The sequence below is a fragment of the Mya arenaria genome, chromosome 6 (genome assembly GCF_026914265.1).
Source record: "Mya arenaria isolate MELC-2E11 chromosome 6, ASM2691426v1".
In the NCBI taxonomy this organism is placed as follows: Eukaryota; Metazoa; Mollusca; class Bivalvia; order Myida; family Myidae; genus Mya; species Mya arenaria.
The window spans coordinates 61,714,044-61,733,245 of NC_069127.1; the positions used below are offsets into that span (position 1 = coordinate 61,714,044).

Consider the following 19,202-nt stretch of genomic DNA (forward strand, 5'->3'; position numbering starts at 1 on the left):
TTGTAAGCGCGATACACATTCCCAAGGTGCTGTTAAGATCTATGAAGGTTCATTAAAATACAAATAATAATTACAAAGAAATCGCTGACACAGGAGTTATTGCGTGTGGCCCTTATTTACTTTGCGAAAAGAGCACGAATGGTATGAATAAAACAATTACCAATTATGCTGAACAACTAAGTGAAGTTGAAATGAAATTGCACCACTAACTGATAAGTGCTTAGACAATGATTTAACGGACTGAGAGACACACGGACGGACAGATGAACAAAATGTGCGAATACTATATACGATCCTTCACTACACATTAATGCATTGAAAATTCTAGGGTCACGCCCAGTAGATAAAAGTTAACGATGTACCTGTTGAGAAGCAAGCGTTCAATGCCTAATACAACGCAATGCCACAAAGCCAAATTTAAGAATTCATTTTGTTTGATATGTTGTTGTGACTGCATTATTACAGTCAGCGAAACAGGTCACATGAGCAAGTACTAGCGTATTAGTACTCAGCCTTCCAATTGTTACACCATCTATTAGAGATACCACAAGTAAACGTATACGCCTATTGTTATTATTAAAGGCCAAAAATATTCGCGCACATATCTTGTGCTGATTAATATTCGAATAACTTTCTTGAGGGACTTATTTAGCTAATATCTCCGTCGTTAGGGATATCCAAACATTTCGGGAAATGAACAAAACAATGTACAATATTAAAGACATATTTTCATAACAATATACCAGTTCACAATGAAACGAGATACAAACAATACATCTATATCTTTTAAAGATAACAATTTGCAATAAAGATACACTCTTCTGTCAGTGGTAACTCTTTCAAATGTATGTCAAAGGAAATCTATAAAGTTAAAGTATATTTAATATTCAGACTTTGTAATATATTATTTCTGTGTCGAAAAATCAAACAGTATAATGGCACATAATCATATAAAAAAAATTCACAATGAACTTCATAATAAATATTCATGCATCCCAAAAATAAAAGCTTAAAAAAGTTTAAGAGTTGAAACTTCTGTAACTAAATGTTCATCATACGAGCTATGCATCCTGTTGAGTTCATATTAGGTTGCTTTAAAAAGAGAGAATTACGATGATCCGTTGTTAATGATCCTTAGCCAAAACGTGATTGTTATCATTTTTAGTCATTTTCTTTGTACTGACTTCAACCACTTTCAAATCCATCATTATTTATATTCTCATTTTCAATTCACCCATTTCAATCGCTAACAAGATCAGGTCTATTATTTACGTTCATTTCTTTGTTCATTTCTGTAACTGTCCTCGCTAACAATACCATGTACCATTGTTATTACTTTAGGTCGATTTGTGTTAACCCAAATCCATAGCTAACATGGATAAGCTTCTTTTCGTTTCATTCTCATTTGCAGTACTGAACGTTGTTTATTCTGCTCTTAAAATACAACACCATGCATAAACATTTTGTTCAACATAACACACTACGAAGCCTTACATACCCCCAACCCAATTTTCCTTGGTTTATTATCCACTTACCTGTGATAACAAGCAAGGAAAAATCTAGTCAACGTTGCTCAACACGCTTTGTAATATACCAGCTTGCACTAATTCTACATTGTGCTTCACCCATATTTTCCACACTAAGAGCGCGATATGGCATTTTGCAGCGTTGAATCGAGGCTGCATTTTTAATGATCGTGCGTAGTAGTGAACCGCTTTAATATAATTCCATTCCAACTCGCAGCAGATACCAAACATATTCATTGCGATATGTCGATCTGACATAGAGGAATAGTCAATGCACAATTCCAAACGCACGAGAGCCTCGTATTTCTGTTCCTCAAGTCCTAATTCTTTGTAGACAAGGTACTGCATAAAGAACAGAAATGGAATGGAATCCAAACGAACAACACAAAACCACTCGTCGTCAACTCTACACATATTTCTCCTATCTTCAAACAGAAACCTGTAGGCTTCAAACCGCAGCAGTGGATGTAAAAGACGAAGTTCATGCACGAGGAATATAACTTGCAATGAGACATGACGTTTTATAAATGTCCATGCGGAAATGTTAGTGATTGGAAGTGGTCCATTGTATCTTTTTAAGAATACTTCCATGTCAATTCTTAGTAAACAACGACCCCTGTTAACAAACTGAACAAAGAACATTGGGTCAGTGGCAATTTTTAAGAAAACACGGTCTAAACACAATCGGCACTGATCATATTTTTTGCACACAAACAGGAGAGAGGACATTTGCAAGTCCTGTGACAATGCGTCGGGTAGAATATTATTCGGCAAGGTATTTTTAAGTGGTTTACCTTGTTCTAACAAGTATGCCGCTGAAAGCAAATAGTGTCTTACTTTCACCAATGAGAGTACGACGTCGGCGCATTCCTTTCGCTGACCAGACGAAGCACGTTCGATCTGATATCCTATATTCTTTTGAAGCGTTTTATACATCATACGCGTTTTTCGAATGTCATCTAGCCTTATGATTGAAGCACAGCTTTCGAAAGGAATATAAGGATGCACGATGTGTTTGTTTAATTGTTCCACAAGTGTTATGCATCTCAAAACGAAGTCTTCAGTTTCGATTGGCAAACCTGGCGTTCGATTTAGTTTTATTTGTTCTTCTTCGAGACATTGAAAATATATTTTCGGGTCGTCTACCAAACAATCAACCAATGCAATCAAGGTGCTCCAATGTTCGCCGCACCTTGGCAGTTTTCCACTGAAAATGTTAAATGCCTTGTTAAAGAAATGTGGACAAAATTTCTTCTTTAAAAACATTCGGATTATCTTCAAACATTGTCGAACGCAGTTAATCAGATTATCCTCCATCCAAATTGTTGTCACATTGGAAGCGATTGTGTGATACAAAGATGTCTTACAATGATAACTTGTGAAAGTATTCCCAGAAAAGTGTTTAAAACAGCTTCTCTGTAACATTTTTAACACAACGTACGTATGAATTTGTGTAGTGTTCAGACCAAGAATGATGTCTCTCTCGGTCAAATTGTACGAAATTCGCCATTCCAACATCGCATCTTTGCTTTCAGGGTGACCAACAGGGACAAAATTGCATGGATGTTCCTTTGGTACTTGAAGATTACCGTAGAGGTTTCCTCCAATAGTTATCGGGTCTTGATCCCTAGGGTAAACATTGTCGCAAAATATCGCACGGACAAGATCTGTATCACTATCAGAGAAAGAGGGCCCCGATCTTGATGCCTTACTGGCCCACAATTGACTTCCAATTAATGTAAACAGACTATTTGGGATATAAAACATCAGATCAATGTCGTCTATAAAGAGAGTACCAGGCCACGTAAAAAGCAGTTGTTGGTCTACATCTGGAACTCCTTCCAAGCTGACGTAAATTTGACCAAATAATTCATTCTGGATTAAGATCCTGCACAATTCCTCATTTTCAAGGCAGTCAATTTTCGTAACAGATATCGGCAGTGTGGGATTCTTAAGTAGTTTTAACCACGCATGGCCAGGCGGTGATATATCATTTTTGACAATCAGAATGTTTAAACGACCTTCTAACTCTTCATTAGGACTGCATATGGCAGCAACATATTCAGCTGATGGTCCGAACAGAATATCATAGTCTGAGTCTTTTAGGGAAGTACCTTCTATCTTGCTTCCAACTGTAAAAGCAGATATTTTGTTTCCATTGTTCAGCACACTTTGGATTATGTTGTGACATTCGCTCAGTATTAATATCAACTCTCTTTGTTTTTTTCTGTAACGATCACTATATCCTATATCTGCTAATTCCGTTGACATCAATCTACTGTCTTTAATGTCTTGTATGTACGAGTCTCTCGTTATGGCCTGCATCTGAAATGTTTTCGACACTTTCCACAATACTTATGTGAAAAACTAATGAAACAAGCTCGGTAGACAAAAGTTTAAAACTCGATATATCTCAATTCACAATGTGTGTGCATGTTCAGACAATGGAGGCCGTCATTGTATTGCAGTCACAACATACAATGCCGTCATAATTCCCGCTTATGTCAATTCTACTTTTTGAGCTAATTATGTTGGTCGCGTTGATCTAATTTCGGTCAAGACTTAATAAGCTATGCATACGTAATGGTGTCTGTTTTTGCCATACTGACCTTTGAAATAAGTTTGAACTTTTATTCGAAAATGTATACAAAGCGGCAAACCAAAAAAAAAATACCTTCTATGTTCCGAAACAGGTTTGCAGTAGGCAGTTGTATTTTTGTCGTTAGACTTCTTAAAATATCCCACAAACCGCGTTGTGAGCGAACATCTTTTGTGCATGTTTTTCTTAAACGATGACAGAGTTTGAAAATGGTCTAATTTTGTATTCTTCCGTCAGGTTGTTCTGTAATACTGAAGCAAACATAAATTTGAAATTGTTAACATTTTAATACGTTGTTGATGTAATATGTACGCTTTGGTAATATTTGACCGGCGGAAACTTTTTCTGGTAACTTGGTGATAAGTCAGTGTATGGACAAAAATCAAGATTTTACCATGCCGTTTACCTCGACACCTTTAACCCTCCAACAAGCGGTTAGTCCAATAAGTCCCGAAATCAAGATAGCTTACCAGAAATAAACTGATGATCGATTCGCACCTCATTTCCACGAGTTTACAGGCAAATGGACACTGCGGGTATAGAAAACCTCTCCATTACATCTGTAAGTCCATGCAATTTACTATAAGAGAGATAAGAAAACGTTGATACGACCAAAGAAACAACGACTAGTTGCAGACGATACATCTTTATTGTATGATGGTATAGTTTACGTGAAAACTGTAATATATCTGTTCGATCGGTTTTCATAACTTTCAGATTTGAGAGTGAAACAAAATAAGACCAAGTTAGTTTGGATTGGAATACTTATATTTGGCTATATCCAGTAAAACCTGATGTAAATATTAGCAATATTTGTGAGCTAAACTATAATGAGAATATGTGGAAGTTAAAAAATAGCATTATATATATATATGAAAGAAGAAAACTTACACTGTTGTAAAGACCATATATTATTAACATTGTTTGCATACCTATTTATTAGCTTATCAAATTCATCGAATTAGTTTGTAAAAAAACTCAATCATTTATTTTCTGAGTTTGTTTGGGATTGAAAAACCGAAATAAAAAAACACAGTATTTGTAAAAGATCTTAAAGAAGGTGAAGTAAATATGATGTTGTAAGTTATGTGTTTAGTTAAAACAGAAAATGGAAAACAAATTATACATTACATAATGGTAGTAAATGTTTCAAACTGGTGGCTTGTTTATTTGATATTATTAAAATTATAAATTGGTTTATGTAAAAAGTTGCCAAATATCTATGCTTTGAAATATGTAACAAAAGCAAATGTGCATTATGTAGACAAAATGTATAAAACATGTAAAACGTTTTTTTTTTAATATACCTTTATTTTACATCATGATTTCAATAATTATGTTTTTGTACATGCCTTATTTAGAAAGAGTTCGCAATATGTATAATATTTAATTGATGTCAATGGTTATTTTTTTTTTCTTCTGGAGATCCTTTTCTTGCCTACGGACAAAGATAAAAAAAAATCCAGTATTGAACTACTTCTGTAATGTCATCGCGCAAATACCTCTATTGTTGAACACCGTCGTCTGTAGCACCTTATCTTATGGCAATATTTAGAAATCGAATATACCATTTCTCGCTTCAAAAGGCACACAGAAAATTTTCACTCTGCATTTAAGAAATAATGCTGCACTGTCATTACAACTATTTAAAGAACGATTTGACTATTTCCATATTTTGAGTCACTCTGCGAATATCTATGGCTACCAAATTATCACATATCTATACGCGAACTATTTTCACTACGTACAAAATAGTTCAAGCGAAAACAAACATTTTAACTTTCTTTTGTTTAACTGAGTTTGGAGAAAAAGGAACTAACATGGCCGCTTTTGTAAGAAAAGCTAATCCCAACCCTCAGTAAACCTCGTTTCCGCAAATTACCCTACGTTCAGGTTGGGATGAACCTATCTGACACGAGCGACCATGGAAGATTCTTATAGTCTGAGTGCTTTAGAAATTAATCTGCAATTAATTCTTATATGAAGAATAAAAAATTGTTATCAAATATATCGATTTTGCTGTTTGCTGTTATCTATGTATAAATTGCTTTATGTAACCTATTTTGGTTAATAGGATATTGTTAGATTTCAATACAAAACGAGTCGGTGGAGGCGTGAGGTAATCCGCGCCACGGATAGAACAGAGCTACATGTGAACGAAATCGAGGCCCTTTGGTTTAAACTTCATGTTAACCGACGTAAACTTCTCATTGGTGAAATATACCGTAAACCAAACTCAAACAATACCCAATGGCTTAACATGGAACAATGTGTAGACGGAGCCTTAAATGGCCATTATGGTTATATACTTTTGACGGAGGTTTTTACATAAACATCGCTCCATCTGCAGCAAACAAGATGAGCAGGCTGATTGCTTCCTACAATGCGGAGCAGCTCATCGATTCCCCTACCCACTTTACTGAGCAATCGAATGCTCTCATTGATCTCATGTTCGTGAAACATCACCACCATGTTCTTTCTAGTTTTTTGGCCGACCCTTTCATCCCAGATCCCGTTCGCTTCCATTGTCCCATTGTAAACGTTTTCATATTTACCAAATCATCGCAGTCATGTTTCAACAGAGGTATCTGGCTTTATGGAAAAAGGTGATGTCAAAATATCGAAGTCATCTTCGTTCGACTGACTGGAATTCTCTTCTCATCGACAACGACCTTGAGCGGATTTCTGACAATATATCTAAGACAATCATATCAGCAGCATCAGAGAGTATACCAAACAGAGTTATCAATATTCGACCAAACGATGTTCCCTGGATAAACAATGAAATAAGAAGGTATAAAATGCACCAACGGGCTAAGGCAACACACGATGATGACACCAGCTTGTACATCATCGTTGACGACACCATTGAAGCCAGTTCCGTTCTTTATAACGACTTGTCCAAAATCTGAACTTGGTCGAAGTCCTAGTTGGTAACTTTTAATCCTGCCAAAACAGACTGGATCAAGTACCAGTAAATGATGTCGAAACTCACAAGCATGTTGGTCTAACCCTGTCGAACGACACTAAATGGGCGCATATATACATATCGTCTATATGCGTAAACACAGCTTGGCAGCGAATTGGTATCTTAAGATTTGAAATATCATTTATCTCAACAAAGCCTCGAACGCATGTATGTATCCTTCACCAGGTTGCTTCTTGAAAACAGTGACGTGATCTGGGACTAATAACAAGAAGAACGACATCGAATCAGTCCAAAACGAGGCTGTCAGAATAATCACAGGAGCCACAAAATTTTGTAACATCAATCGGCTTCTCAAGGAACTGGGTTTCTATGGCTAAAAGAACACGCCATCATGGGCTCATACATTTTAACAAAATGAAAAACAACCTCAGCCCATCATATTTATCAAACCGCATTCCTGCTCACAACAACCAAGTCTACTTGCTCTGCTCTGTCAATAAAGTTCCAACAATACACACTCGAACACAATCCTACGGTTCCTCCTTCTTGCCCCTTACAATCAGGGAATGGAACGCACTTCCTTTCAGTGTGCGCTCAGCGCCAACACTTCCGGCATTCAAAACTAAGCTACAATGCAGAACAATACCATGATCAGCACATCTAGTACGGCACTAGAAGAATGCAAATATATCATACACGCCTTCGACTTGGATGTAGTACTCTGCAGTTTGAGCTCTATCGTCGTGATCTATCCGAAACACCTCTATGCATCTGCGGTGCAACTGAGACTCACACTCTCTACCTTATGCAGTGTCCGAGATATCAAGACATCCGTCCTCTAAACTTTTCTGACTTGCCCTGTGCGACAACCGCTAACAACCTCCTGTATGGCAACGAACATCTTTCACATGAAGAAAACAGATTTCTCTTTACACGAGTCTAGAACTTTATTGCTGCAACCAAACGGTCTGACGTGTGGTGCTGACAGCGCGGTGAGGGCTCACCTTTGAATCCGGACGGCCGGTCAATATGTTTGACATCATTTCCCACTTATTAACGTTTATTATTTTATTGTTTTTCCTCAAGGCTAAGCATACTGAATCAACGCATTTTGTATGCACACTCTCATCAAATTATTATTTTTAGTATTCACCACGTTTCTGCTACTAAGTATGCTTTTTATTGTTGCGACACATTCTAGTCAACATCTTTATCAGCTATATTACCGAACTTCATTACAATCTAGAACAGGTAAACTCCAACATGGAAAGGAACTTATATATTCAAATTGCTTGTCTTTCAATCCACTCAGAATAATTTTCCTTTTGTGAATGCTGGGAAGAAACTGTATAACAATTGATTTGAGGTTGTAATAAAATACAATTTGTTCTGTAACATATTACACAAAATACTTTTGATCGAAATAATGTCATAGATAGTATGTTTGTATTGTTAGTGTCTGAAACTAATATTTCTTAAGTTTGATTTCATGTTTCTGAGATTTAAAAAAAAAATTAATTTTCTTTTAAAAAAGAAAACAATAGTTCCAACAATATCTGTGTTTAACAGCAGCCTAAGACGGTCATGAGACATGTATAAAAACGCAAACTTATTAGATAAAATAAATATAATTGCCGTATTTAATAGTTTTCGTTTTTTAATTCATAAAAGTTAGAACAATAGTTTTATAGTTAAAAGTAAGTTTGCATTCACAATACATGATATACTTCCATGTCTATTTTTTTCCATTTTAATCTGCAATCTTTTTTCTCTGAAAATCATGGATACTCTGATAATCATTGATTCTCTATGAGAGTTAAAACGAGATAAAACATTGTATGCAGTTATGTCAGAGAATTTGCTACATGTAGTTTTCAAGTCTCCAACACTACAACTATTTCTATAGCAGAAAATGCATTATTATATTTGTTTTAATGCTTTTCTGCTAAAGAAAAGTTTGTGTTACGTCTACAGAGTATAAGAACATATTAATTTCACAATATTAAACAATTTTAAAGGGGCTGCGTTGAGGGTTCGCTTCAGCCGAAATGTTCACGGCTTCTTTTGGTTCTTTGGCCAGGAGGCACACGTCAAAAGTTTTCCATATAAAGTGCAATCACTTTGACGTCCTTTCCTACATGAAACAGGATTTTTCATTCGAAATGCCTGAATTTATTTATCGACAGACGACCGTACGATGATAATGTGCTGATATTTTATTACCTTATACTTCCAGTTTCGAGTGCTCTTGATAGGTTTGTTTGCATAATTTGAGAACATCCAAAATATGTAACCAATGCCCCGGTTTCTAGTACACGTGATACGATTGTTTGCATCTTATATCCAAATATCTTCATCATCATCATCATCATCGTCGTCGTCGTCGTCGTCGTCGTCATCGTCGTCGTCGTCATCATCATCATCATCATCATCATCATCATCATCATCATCATCATCATCATCATCAGCCTTCTTCGTAAATATAACAAAATGTACAGATTTGTAAATGATTGTCACAAAAAATTATGGCCAAAAATGAAATCAATACAGTTGATCGTTATGTTTAAGATATTATGTGACATAATAAATATATATGTAAATATTTTGCCTGCTTGTCTAAGAATTAAACTTGTTTCAAATTGCGAAATTATGCCTTAATCAGATTAAATACATACGTTTTCCAGCTGTCGTTTAACATCCCTGACACTTTCGAGTAGAGCACTCGAGTCAAGTTTTTTTACCGTAATTTGTTTCGCATAATTGAAATGTGTCTCATATTTATTTCTTCAAAATGAAACGTCGCTGTTACATAAATTTGAAACCTGACAGTCTTTACAATTTCATGCTCAATCGAAATTGAATTCCTAAGTTACTGCCGGTTTAACAAAAAATAAGACAAGTACTATACTTTCTGGTTTTCATTTCAAACTATGATAAATAAACAGCAGCACTAAAAGAGTGATACACAATGACACATAATAACCATAAAAGCAAAACGAATTTCAAATTTGAAAATATGATCTTTAATTAATTAAGCCATACCTTTACAAAATCATGTTTATCTTTCCTTATATTCGGCGGCCATTCCACCACAGCAATATCGTGGTAAAATGAAACGAATCTTCTTTTGTTTACAGTTGCTTCCCACGAGTGGCTCATCATTCAAATTGTATTTAAATACATATTACATCCGTTTTTAAATGTTTACTTTATCGATGAATATATAAATATAGTATATATACAACCATAAGAAGAAGAAGAATATAATGGCAGACGTATATTCACACCAAAAACAGATAAACCGTTCAGAACTGAAATGTTAGCCTACTTAAATATCAGTGTGTTTGGATGGCATTTCCGATTTAAAGTAAAGAGTCATTGCCCAAATCTCGGCTAGAGGAAATGTTGGTATATATTTGATCAAACTTCGTTTGTTAATTTCTATTCCTAACAGCGACATGATTATCACCTGTCTATGTTGAACTAAAAATACTTTCTTTTGAATGTTGTCAAGAATGTGATCAACGCTTCGAAAAACGTTTGGTTTGTTCTTCTCTTTATCTTCGAAGCTCGTTACATATTTAGCGAGTGCACCTAATGTTTTTCTGGCCTGACATAAGTCACATACTCTTCAGGCGATCTGGCGTCACACTAGAAAATGCAACACACCTCTTCAAATATTGCTCTATACTTTTCAAAACCAATTGCTTAGTCCCGCTTGGCATGCCATTGTTTTTATGCTTTTTCTTCTTTTCTTCTATGCTTTGAAAATCTCTAATTGGGTTTTCTGCGAGAGATCACATTGTTCCCCAATACGTTGAAGTTCTGACATATATAACACTCTTATCTCTATGACTTTATATTGCAATACGCTGTGGTACATTGGCATATCGTGACACCCACAGTAACAACCTTTGATTTTAATTTTGCTTTCTTTTAGAATTAATGCTAAAATATCGTCACAGCTTCTATGACAACTGCTCTTGCTTTTTTAATTTTACTCCATTTATTCGCTATTATATTTTTGAGAAGGAGAATGACTTTAAAACATTGCCCTACTCCCTTATTAACAATATCATATCTAAGTAAATGTAGTCCTCTTTTTGTACATTTTGTCTAAGTACCCAATGACTTCCTTGGCAATATCTTTCTTCTAATCAACCATGTACCTCCAACCTTCAATTTCCTTAGCAACGCCATTATTTTAGTAACCAATGATAATGTCGGCTTTGGCTTGCTTAAGTTTTTACCATTACATTCCCTAGCAACCATGGATCTTCTTAGAAAAGACTTACGTCTTTAGTTATTTAGCAGCAAATGACTTATTAGGTAATAGCATTCTCTCTCTAGATTTTCCAGATAGTCAGGTGAGCGATATAGGCCATAGTGATCCTCTTGTTTTAAATAACTACATGTATTGACATCATTACAATATTTTTGCAGGAAAAACTGTCACAAACATGCAAAAACGGATTTGACAAATTAACTAGACCGATGTATATATAAACATGACTGTTCGTACCATTCAGTCAGCCACTATGGCCCCTTAACTTGTGCAACCCTGACCAAAATAGCGTATCAGCAGTCTATTTTGAGCATTTGCATATCAGTGACTCGACAAAGATCGATAAACAGCCATATTGCATTTGCCAATAAAACCAAAGCTGGTAGCAATTTTAATATTTTGGGCAAGTTTATTGTATTGGCAATGCCAGATCGCACCAATCATCTTGAAGTTGTGGTCCTTGATTGTTTTGGCCTACTAATCGACGAGATGAGCTATTATGATAGTAAGATGTCCGTCCAAAATAACAATGTGAACACTCAGCCACATTTCTTAAGCAATCATAAAATATCTATAACCATTAGATCACGTCCAATTTCGATTATTGTTAATATTTATATGAAAAACTACGGAAACAAGCCCAGTAGCCAAAAGCTTAAACATAAACCCCGTTAAATGGCACAGGGTAAACGCCAAAGACATAGAACACAAAAACAAAAATTCACAAACAAGAAACAATGTCTGACTATGTGTTCAAGGTTGTCCCCAGATTTCTCCGTGATTGGCATTTTTGATTTTTCGCATGTGAACATAATAGCTGCTACAGTTTTGTTTTATTGTTCTGGTCCAAGTTGGACTATGGGTTATGTCGGTTAAAATACATACGCAATCATGGAACAAACCTGTGAACAAAATATAAGAACTAATTGACACCACGCCGATAGCGATAAGGCTACCCCTACAGTGTCACGTGACCAATTGGTAAGGGCCCTCCGACAAGAATGCAGAAGCAGGCGATTATAATACAGAAGTTATACTTGACACACAGATAAATTAAATGGAACATGGTAAACATAGCAATAAAAGCAGGTATAGCATTTCTTAAAATTATAATTATTATTAATTGAATGCAATGTTTGATTCATGTAGAAATAATTTAATGTCTAAACTTTAAAAAACAATATAAATATTATTTAAAAACAACAACATCGGAATCTTGTTACAAAAGAAAGACTGTCTAGGCTCTATTGTTAACTTTTAATTTAGGGAAGCAAAACATGTATTAATTTCCTTGACGAAAATCAAAATAAACGACACTTGTTTAGATCAAATGGATTTTGCTGTTTTTCTTCCTTTCTCTATTAAGAATCACCTGTTTATACAAGTTTAATAAATAATTTTTATTGACATAACTACCGTAATGCTTCTTTCAATGAATAAATATACGTATAAAATGAAATGCAAAACTGTTCTTACAAGCAACATAGCAGTTAGAAATAATCATAGTCATCACAAATACATTTATTTGCGTCATTTACGATTTATCTATACGTATTTTGCGACCTTTAGTTATATGATATTAGATCTTTTATTTAAATTTAATTAAAAAATGTAACTCAAATCAATTGAATTGTTTTTTTCACTAGTGTGTCCAAACATCGTAAAAGCAAATGTATAAGCTTCGGATTTAAAGCTTTACGCACAACTTGACAAGACTGAGATAAATTTCAAAATACATCATAAATAATGATGATGATGATGATGATGATCATCATCATCATCATCATCATCATCATCATCACCACCACCACCACCATCATCATCATCATCATCATCATCATCATCATCATCATCATCATCATCATCATCATCATCATCATCATCATCACCACCACCATCGCTGCCGCCACCACCACCACCACCACCACCACCATCATCATCATCATTATTATCATCATCAACATCATCATCATCATCATCATCAGCAGCACCACCACCGCCACCACCATCATCATCATCATCATTATCATCGTTATCATTATCATCATTCTTCGTCAAGATAAAAAAATATACAGATTTGTAAATTAATGTCGCAACAATTAATGGTAATTAGTACTAATTATGGAATCAACACAGATGATCGTTTATGGCTAAAAAAGCATGTGACCAATTTTGCTTGCTTGTCTAACAATAGAAACTTATTTCAATTTGTAAAAGAATGGTTTAACAAGATTAAATACATACGTTTTTTTTTCTCAACTTTCGTTTAACATCTCTGACACTTTCGAATGGAACACTCTAGACAAGTTTGTCCCATAAGCTTCTTCTCATATTTGCAAATTGTCTCGTTTCTATTTCTTTAATGAGAAACGTCACTGCTGTGTTAACATTTGTCCATGTTTTCAAAAAATTGAAACTTTACAATCTTTTCAATGCCATTCTGAATCGAAATTGTATACCTGAGTGACTGCCGGTTTCACAAAAATAAGGCAAATACTACACTTCCGGGTTTTTATTTTAAACTGTGATAATTAAAAAGTAGCATAAAAACAACGATTGATAAATAATGACAAACATCTTAATAGCAAAATGAATATAATATTTGAAAATATTACAAAATCACGAAACAAAAACAGGAACAAAATTCATGTGTTTCATACTTGTTTTTCGGCGGCATTACACCACAGCATTAACGTGTAAAGGGAAACGAATCCTTTTTGGTATACAGTTACTACTCACGAGTGGCTTATCCTTCAAATTGTATTTAAAAAAAGATTATTTCAGTGTTTAAATGTTATAGACGAATATTAGAATATTGTGGCAGACGTATATAGATACAAAACAGAGAAGTTATTCAGAACTAATATGTTAACCTACTTAAAATATGAGTGCAGGAAGGACGCTTTCGTCTTAAAGTAAAGAGCCATTGCACAAATCTCGGCAAGAGCAAGTATTGGCATATATACGTTCAAATTTCGTTTGTAAACTTCTGTTCCTAAAAGCGGCATGATTATCACTTCTCATTTTTTAACAAACCAAACTTTCTTTCGAACGTTGTTAAGGATGTAAAGTGTTCAAAGCTTTGCAGGACGTTTGGTCTGTTTTTCTACTTGTCTTCGAAGCTTCTTATAAATTCAGCGCATATATCAAATTTGTTCAGGCCTAACATGACTGCTCTACAGACGATCTGGTGTCAAATAAGAAAATTGCATCACACACTTGCTAACTTGTTCAAAAAGTGGTATACTCTTCAAAACCAATTGCTCAGTCCCGCTTGGCATGCCGTTATTGTCATCGCTTTAGGTTTCTTCTTCTTTGCTTTGAAAACAGAGAGTGGATTTTCTCCGAGATATAACAGTGTTCCCCATACGTTGAAGTTCTTACATCTATATCATTCTTATCTCAGTGTCTTTGTATTGCAATCCACTGTGGTTTATTGGCATATCATGACACCCATAGTAACAACCTTCAATTTTAATGTTGCTTTGTTTAAGAGTTCAACTTGAATAGATTGCGTGCGTCTATAACATAGCTCTTGCTATTGATTTTTACTCCATGACACTTCTTCAAAGGATTTGTCCAGTTCCAATTTAACTGTTAGCCATTGTGTGAATGATGAAGGAAGTTGGGCTCAGTTAAGTTTTAATATTGATTTGTTGTTTTAAACGCCCTTGTGCATAACAAACCAAAGACATTGACTACACAACTTAACCTTTTCCTCTTCCATATCCTGAGCTGATCTTTTAATAGGGCGTAATTTGCTCAATAAGACTTTGCATGGAGTAGCAAACATAGTCCCATACATAAAGTGTTAAAGCTCTTTAAAACGATGTGTGTCACTGGTGTACTAGGTGGCAGATAACAACATCTGGGGGGACCTGAGGGCCTCTGGTTTAGGGTAGGAGCTAACAATTAATAACAAATTTTACTATTGAACGACCATATATCTCGGAATAAACTAGATCGACTTCAAAAAAAACATCTGTAAAAATGTCCTTGACATTTATCTCATCCAACCGCGCTTGAGTCGGATAAGAAATATTTATATTGATATTGGAGGAAGTAAAGGAATGTAACATTAACCCAATATCATTGTTAAACAAATAAGTAAAAAATACGCTTTCATGCTTGACTTTCCAGTAATTACATGACAATTCGCTTACACTTGTAACTCGTTACAAATTCATTTGTCAAACCGGCGCGGCATTTAGCTGAAATAGCACCTCTAAACAACAGTCACATTTAACATTTATGATATAAACTGGGGAGTAATAGTGCGCTCGATGTGAAGTTTGATCTAATGACCGCCAGCATGGCGCTCTTTCCGACTGAGGTAACCGGGCGAATCGTTCTTTTCCCCATGCAATTCACCAACCATCAATCTTTTAGGCCGACCGAGGCGCTCTTAAATATAAGTTGTGGATGTTGTGTGACCCTATAGAACTATAAATGGGTTTATTTACAGAGGAGAACAAAGAAAACACTCTACAACACAGTACAATGTTAACCTATAGCTTAGTAGTGCAGTCATCATTTTCCGCAGGGGATTGATGGGAATGATGCCCTACCTTCGTTCTTAATTTCCAAGTTAACATGTTGTAGATAACTTGTAGATAATACGTGCCAAGCATTAATCAAACATGAATCATTTAAAACGGCAGCAAACCAAAATTACGTGAACGATAAATTCATAAATGGATTGAGTCATGCTTAGTCAGTTATAATTTTACAGCCATATCGACTAATAATATCGGTAATGATATGAATGTATCGTTATGCTTGGTTATTTTTGCATGAAGGTATGCGAAACAAGTGAGTTGTGGATGCCGTGGTCCTATATAGTGTTTTAGTGTCATTTGAAAGGGTTGTTAATAGAGATAATAAAACGTCAATCAGTACTGTCAATCAGAGATGTCGAGTAACGTCAACCTGTACTGTTCAAAGAGGTTATGTAACGTAAACCAGTATTGTACAAAACACGTTAATCCGTAAATCTCATACGAGTTTCTCAACATCAACCATTACAATAAATTGAAGTGATGTAACGTCAACCATAACTCTCAAAGTGGTTATGAAACGTCAGCCAGTACATCTCATAGATGATATGCAACGTCAAAATTACTGCTCAAAGCGGTAATAACACGTCAACCAGTATTGACGGACGACACGTTTAAATGTATTACAACATGTTTTGGCACCAACCTTTTTAGCCGTGATAGATGTATTTAAAAAAACAACAACAACATGAAAGTGTTTAGAGTGTACTAAACATGCCGCAATATGGATGTCTTCAAACCATTTCCAATAAAACAACTATGACGTCATATAACCCACCTACGTCAAACTTATTTGGTTTACGAATAAGATCCATTTCTGTTTACCGCAGTTCAAAATTAATATAGTCGGACAAATGCCCTGCCAGATGGTCAACAGGTATACAAGTCGGCCAGTAACTATGCGTATATCTACTGTTCTCCGTGTTTAGCTATATTGAAAGGAAATACATACCCAAACATTGTTACATTTAACCAAATAACGCAAGCGTTACATTCAGGTAATACTATACGATAGGAACAATTATGTAAATTGATATAATAAATACTGTTTAAATTTTGTAAGTTTATCTCACAACAAGTGATGGTTATACAACTAATGGAATCAATAGATTTGATCGTTTATGTTATGTATGTGACTCATTTTACAAATATTTTGCTTGTTAGTCTAAGAATAGAAACTTGTGAACGAATGACTTAAAAAATAAATACATACGTTTTTCAAATGTCGTTAAACATCCCTGACACTTTTGAATAGAGCACACAAGTCAAGCTTTTCCCGTTATTTGCTCCGCATATTTGCAAAGTGTCTCATAATTGTATATCTAAGATGAAACATTTTGTGTCAACCATTGTCCATGTTTTCAAAAAATGAAGACAATCTTTACAATACCTGAGTCGAAATTGTATACCTCAATGACTGCCGGTTTAACAATGATAAGACAAATACACTTCCGGGGTTTGATTTTCAACTTTGATTAATAAATAGTAGCATGAAAACAAAAAAAAGATAAGTAAGGATAAATACAATAATGGCAAAACGTAATTTATATTTGAAAAGTCTTACCTTTTCCAAATTATGTTCAGCTTACCTGTAATTCGGCGGCCATTACATCACAGCAATATCATGATAAAGGGAAACGAATCCTATTTAGTAAAACTTTGCTACTCACGAGTGGCTCATCATTTAAATTGAATTAAATGCATCTGACTTTCGTTTTTTAAAAGTTTGCTTTATCGACGAATATATAAACTAAGTATATATATATATATATATAAACTAAGTATATATATATATATATATATATATATATATATATATATATATATATATATATATATATATATATATATATATATATATATATATATATATATATATATATATATATATATATATTTCGAATCTTCAAGATTGTTCTAAATTGTAACTTGCCAATAAAATTAAGATGAAATGAAAATAGTTTTCTTAAAACGATGTTGCATTCGCAGGTCATTGGAAAATATCTGCATGAGATGTATTTTGCTGTGCCTCGTCTAGAAAATGGAGAAGCGTTATATTTTCCTGACCTCAGCTATTTCATGCGATTAGACAACACCAGTGACCCTTACGTGTACTCACACAGCAGCAAAGGGGAGAACACGTAAGAACCGGCTTTCCCGATTTTGTGATTTAAGTGTTTGAATTGTGTAGATAATGTTATTAAACAATAACAAATATATAGCTTGCGTTCTGTACTCGGGCATATATACGCATTTTGCGGGCGTCCCTTAATATGCAAACCGGCGATAGTGTGTATCGTTCCTATATGGGAAAGTTCCATATATGAATTAGATTGGCTAGGTACAATTGAGGAATAACTTCACGAATCGATCAGGCCCTTAGTCAGTGTGTGTTTACCACGTGATATATTGCGTCATAAATGCTACGTCGAAAGGCAATATTTTGCTTCAAATGAAGACATTAAACAAAGATAACTTTCCTATTCCTTCACCATTTCAAATGAAACTTAGCACAGACTACGCTGCTTACGGAGCCCCGCCTTCAGTCTTTTACCAGAGTTTGATTGACAGTTAGTTTCTTATAACACTTCGACAAACCTTTTCACAATACGGCCGTCTGATGGAGCACTGTCAAAAACATTATTTTGGAAACAGGTTTGTCCAAGTGTTTGATAAAACTAATCACCAAATCAAACTTCGGTAATAAAACGAAGGCGGGGCTCTTTAAGCGTCATAGTCTGCCCTTTGTTTTATTTAAAATGGTGTAGTAAAAGATAAGTTATCTTTGATTTAAGTCTTTATTATAAGCAAAATGTTGCCTTCCGATGTAGCATATATGACGCAATTTATCACGTGGTATACACACACGTTCTCTAGAATAATACAAATAACAGGGACAAGTCCGGTAGTGAAATATTAAGACGAATATTTTTACTAATATGAATGTGGAAAACTACAGAAACAAGCTCAATAGCCAAGCCAAAAGTTTAAACAAGTCAAGTCAAGTCAAAATTTTATTAGCATTATTCAAATTGAACATTGCCAAAAACATATACACAAGATGGCATTTAATGATATCAGTATAACATCAAAAGAGAAAAGTATGTTTTATAATATCATGGTATAATAGAATTTATACAATTAAGCATTTCTTCTATCTGTAGCAAACGATATATATGTTGCTATGTTATTTTTAACAGCTTAACATTGTCAGTACTTAACAAAGTATTAAATTTGGTCATGTTTGGCCATTGGCAATAATATCTTGGTAAATATTTGACACGAAGGTCTCTATACTTTGGGCATA

General features: G+C 34.7%; 1 protein-coding gene across 8 annotated transcripts; it reads right to left on the reverse strand.

Moving 5' to 3' along the window:
* Positions 1–708: 708 nt before the first annotated feature.
* LOC128236766 (uncharacterized) lies at positions 709–17,497 on the reverse strand. 8 transcript variants are annotated; one of them, XM_052951877.1, is made up of 5 exons: positions 13,584–13,833; positions 4,596–4,705; positions 4,201–4,376; positions 2,968–3,851; positions 709–2,733 (listed from the first exon to the last, which is right to left on the reverse strand). In XM_052951877.1, the coding sequence occupies exons 4-5, from the start codon at positions 3,849–3,851 to the stop codon at positions 1,560–1,562; spliced, it is 2,058 nt and encodes a 685-aa protein (XP_052807837.1). In that variant the 5' UTR covers positions 4,201–4,376; positions 4,596–4,705; positions 13,584–13,833; the 3' UTR covers positions 709–1,559. The 8 variants fall into 8 exon arrangements, with proteins under 8 accessions (XP_052807837.1, XP_052807833.1, XP_052807831.1 ...); XM_052951873.1 differs by lacking the exon at positions 13,584–13,833 and adding an exon at positions 17,485–17,497 and having other exon boundaries at positions 709–3,851; XM_052951871.1 differs by lacking the exon at positions 13,584–13,833 and adding an exon at positions 17,460–17,496 and having other exon boundaries at positions 709–3,851.
* Positions 17,498–19,202: the final 1,705 nt, after the last annotated feature.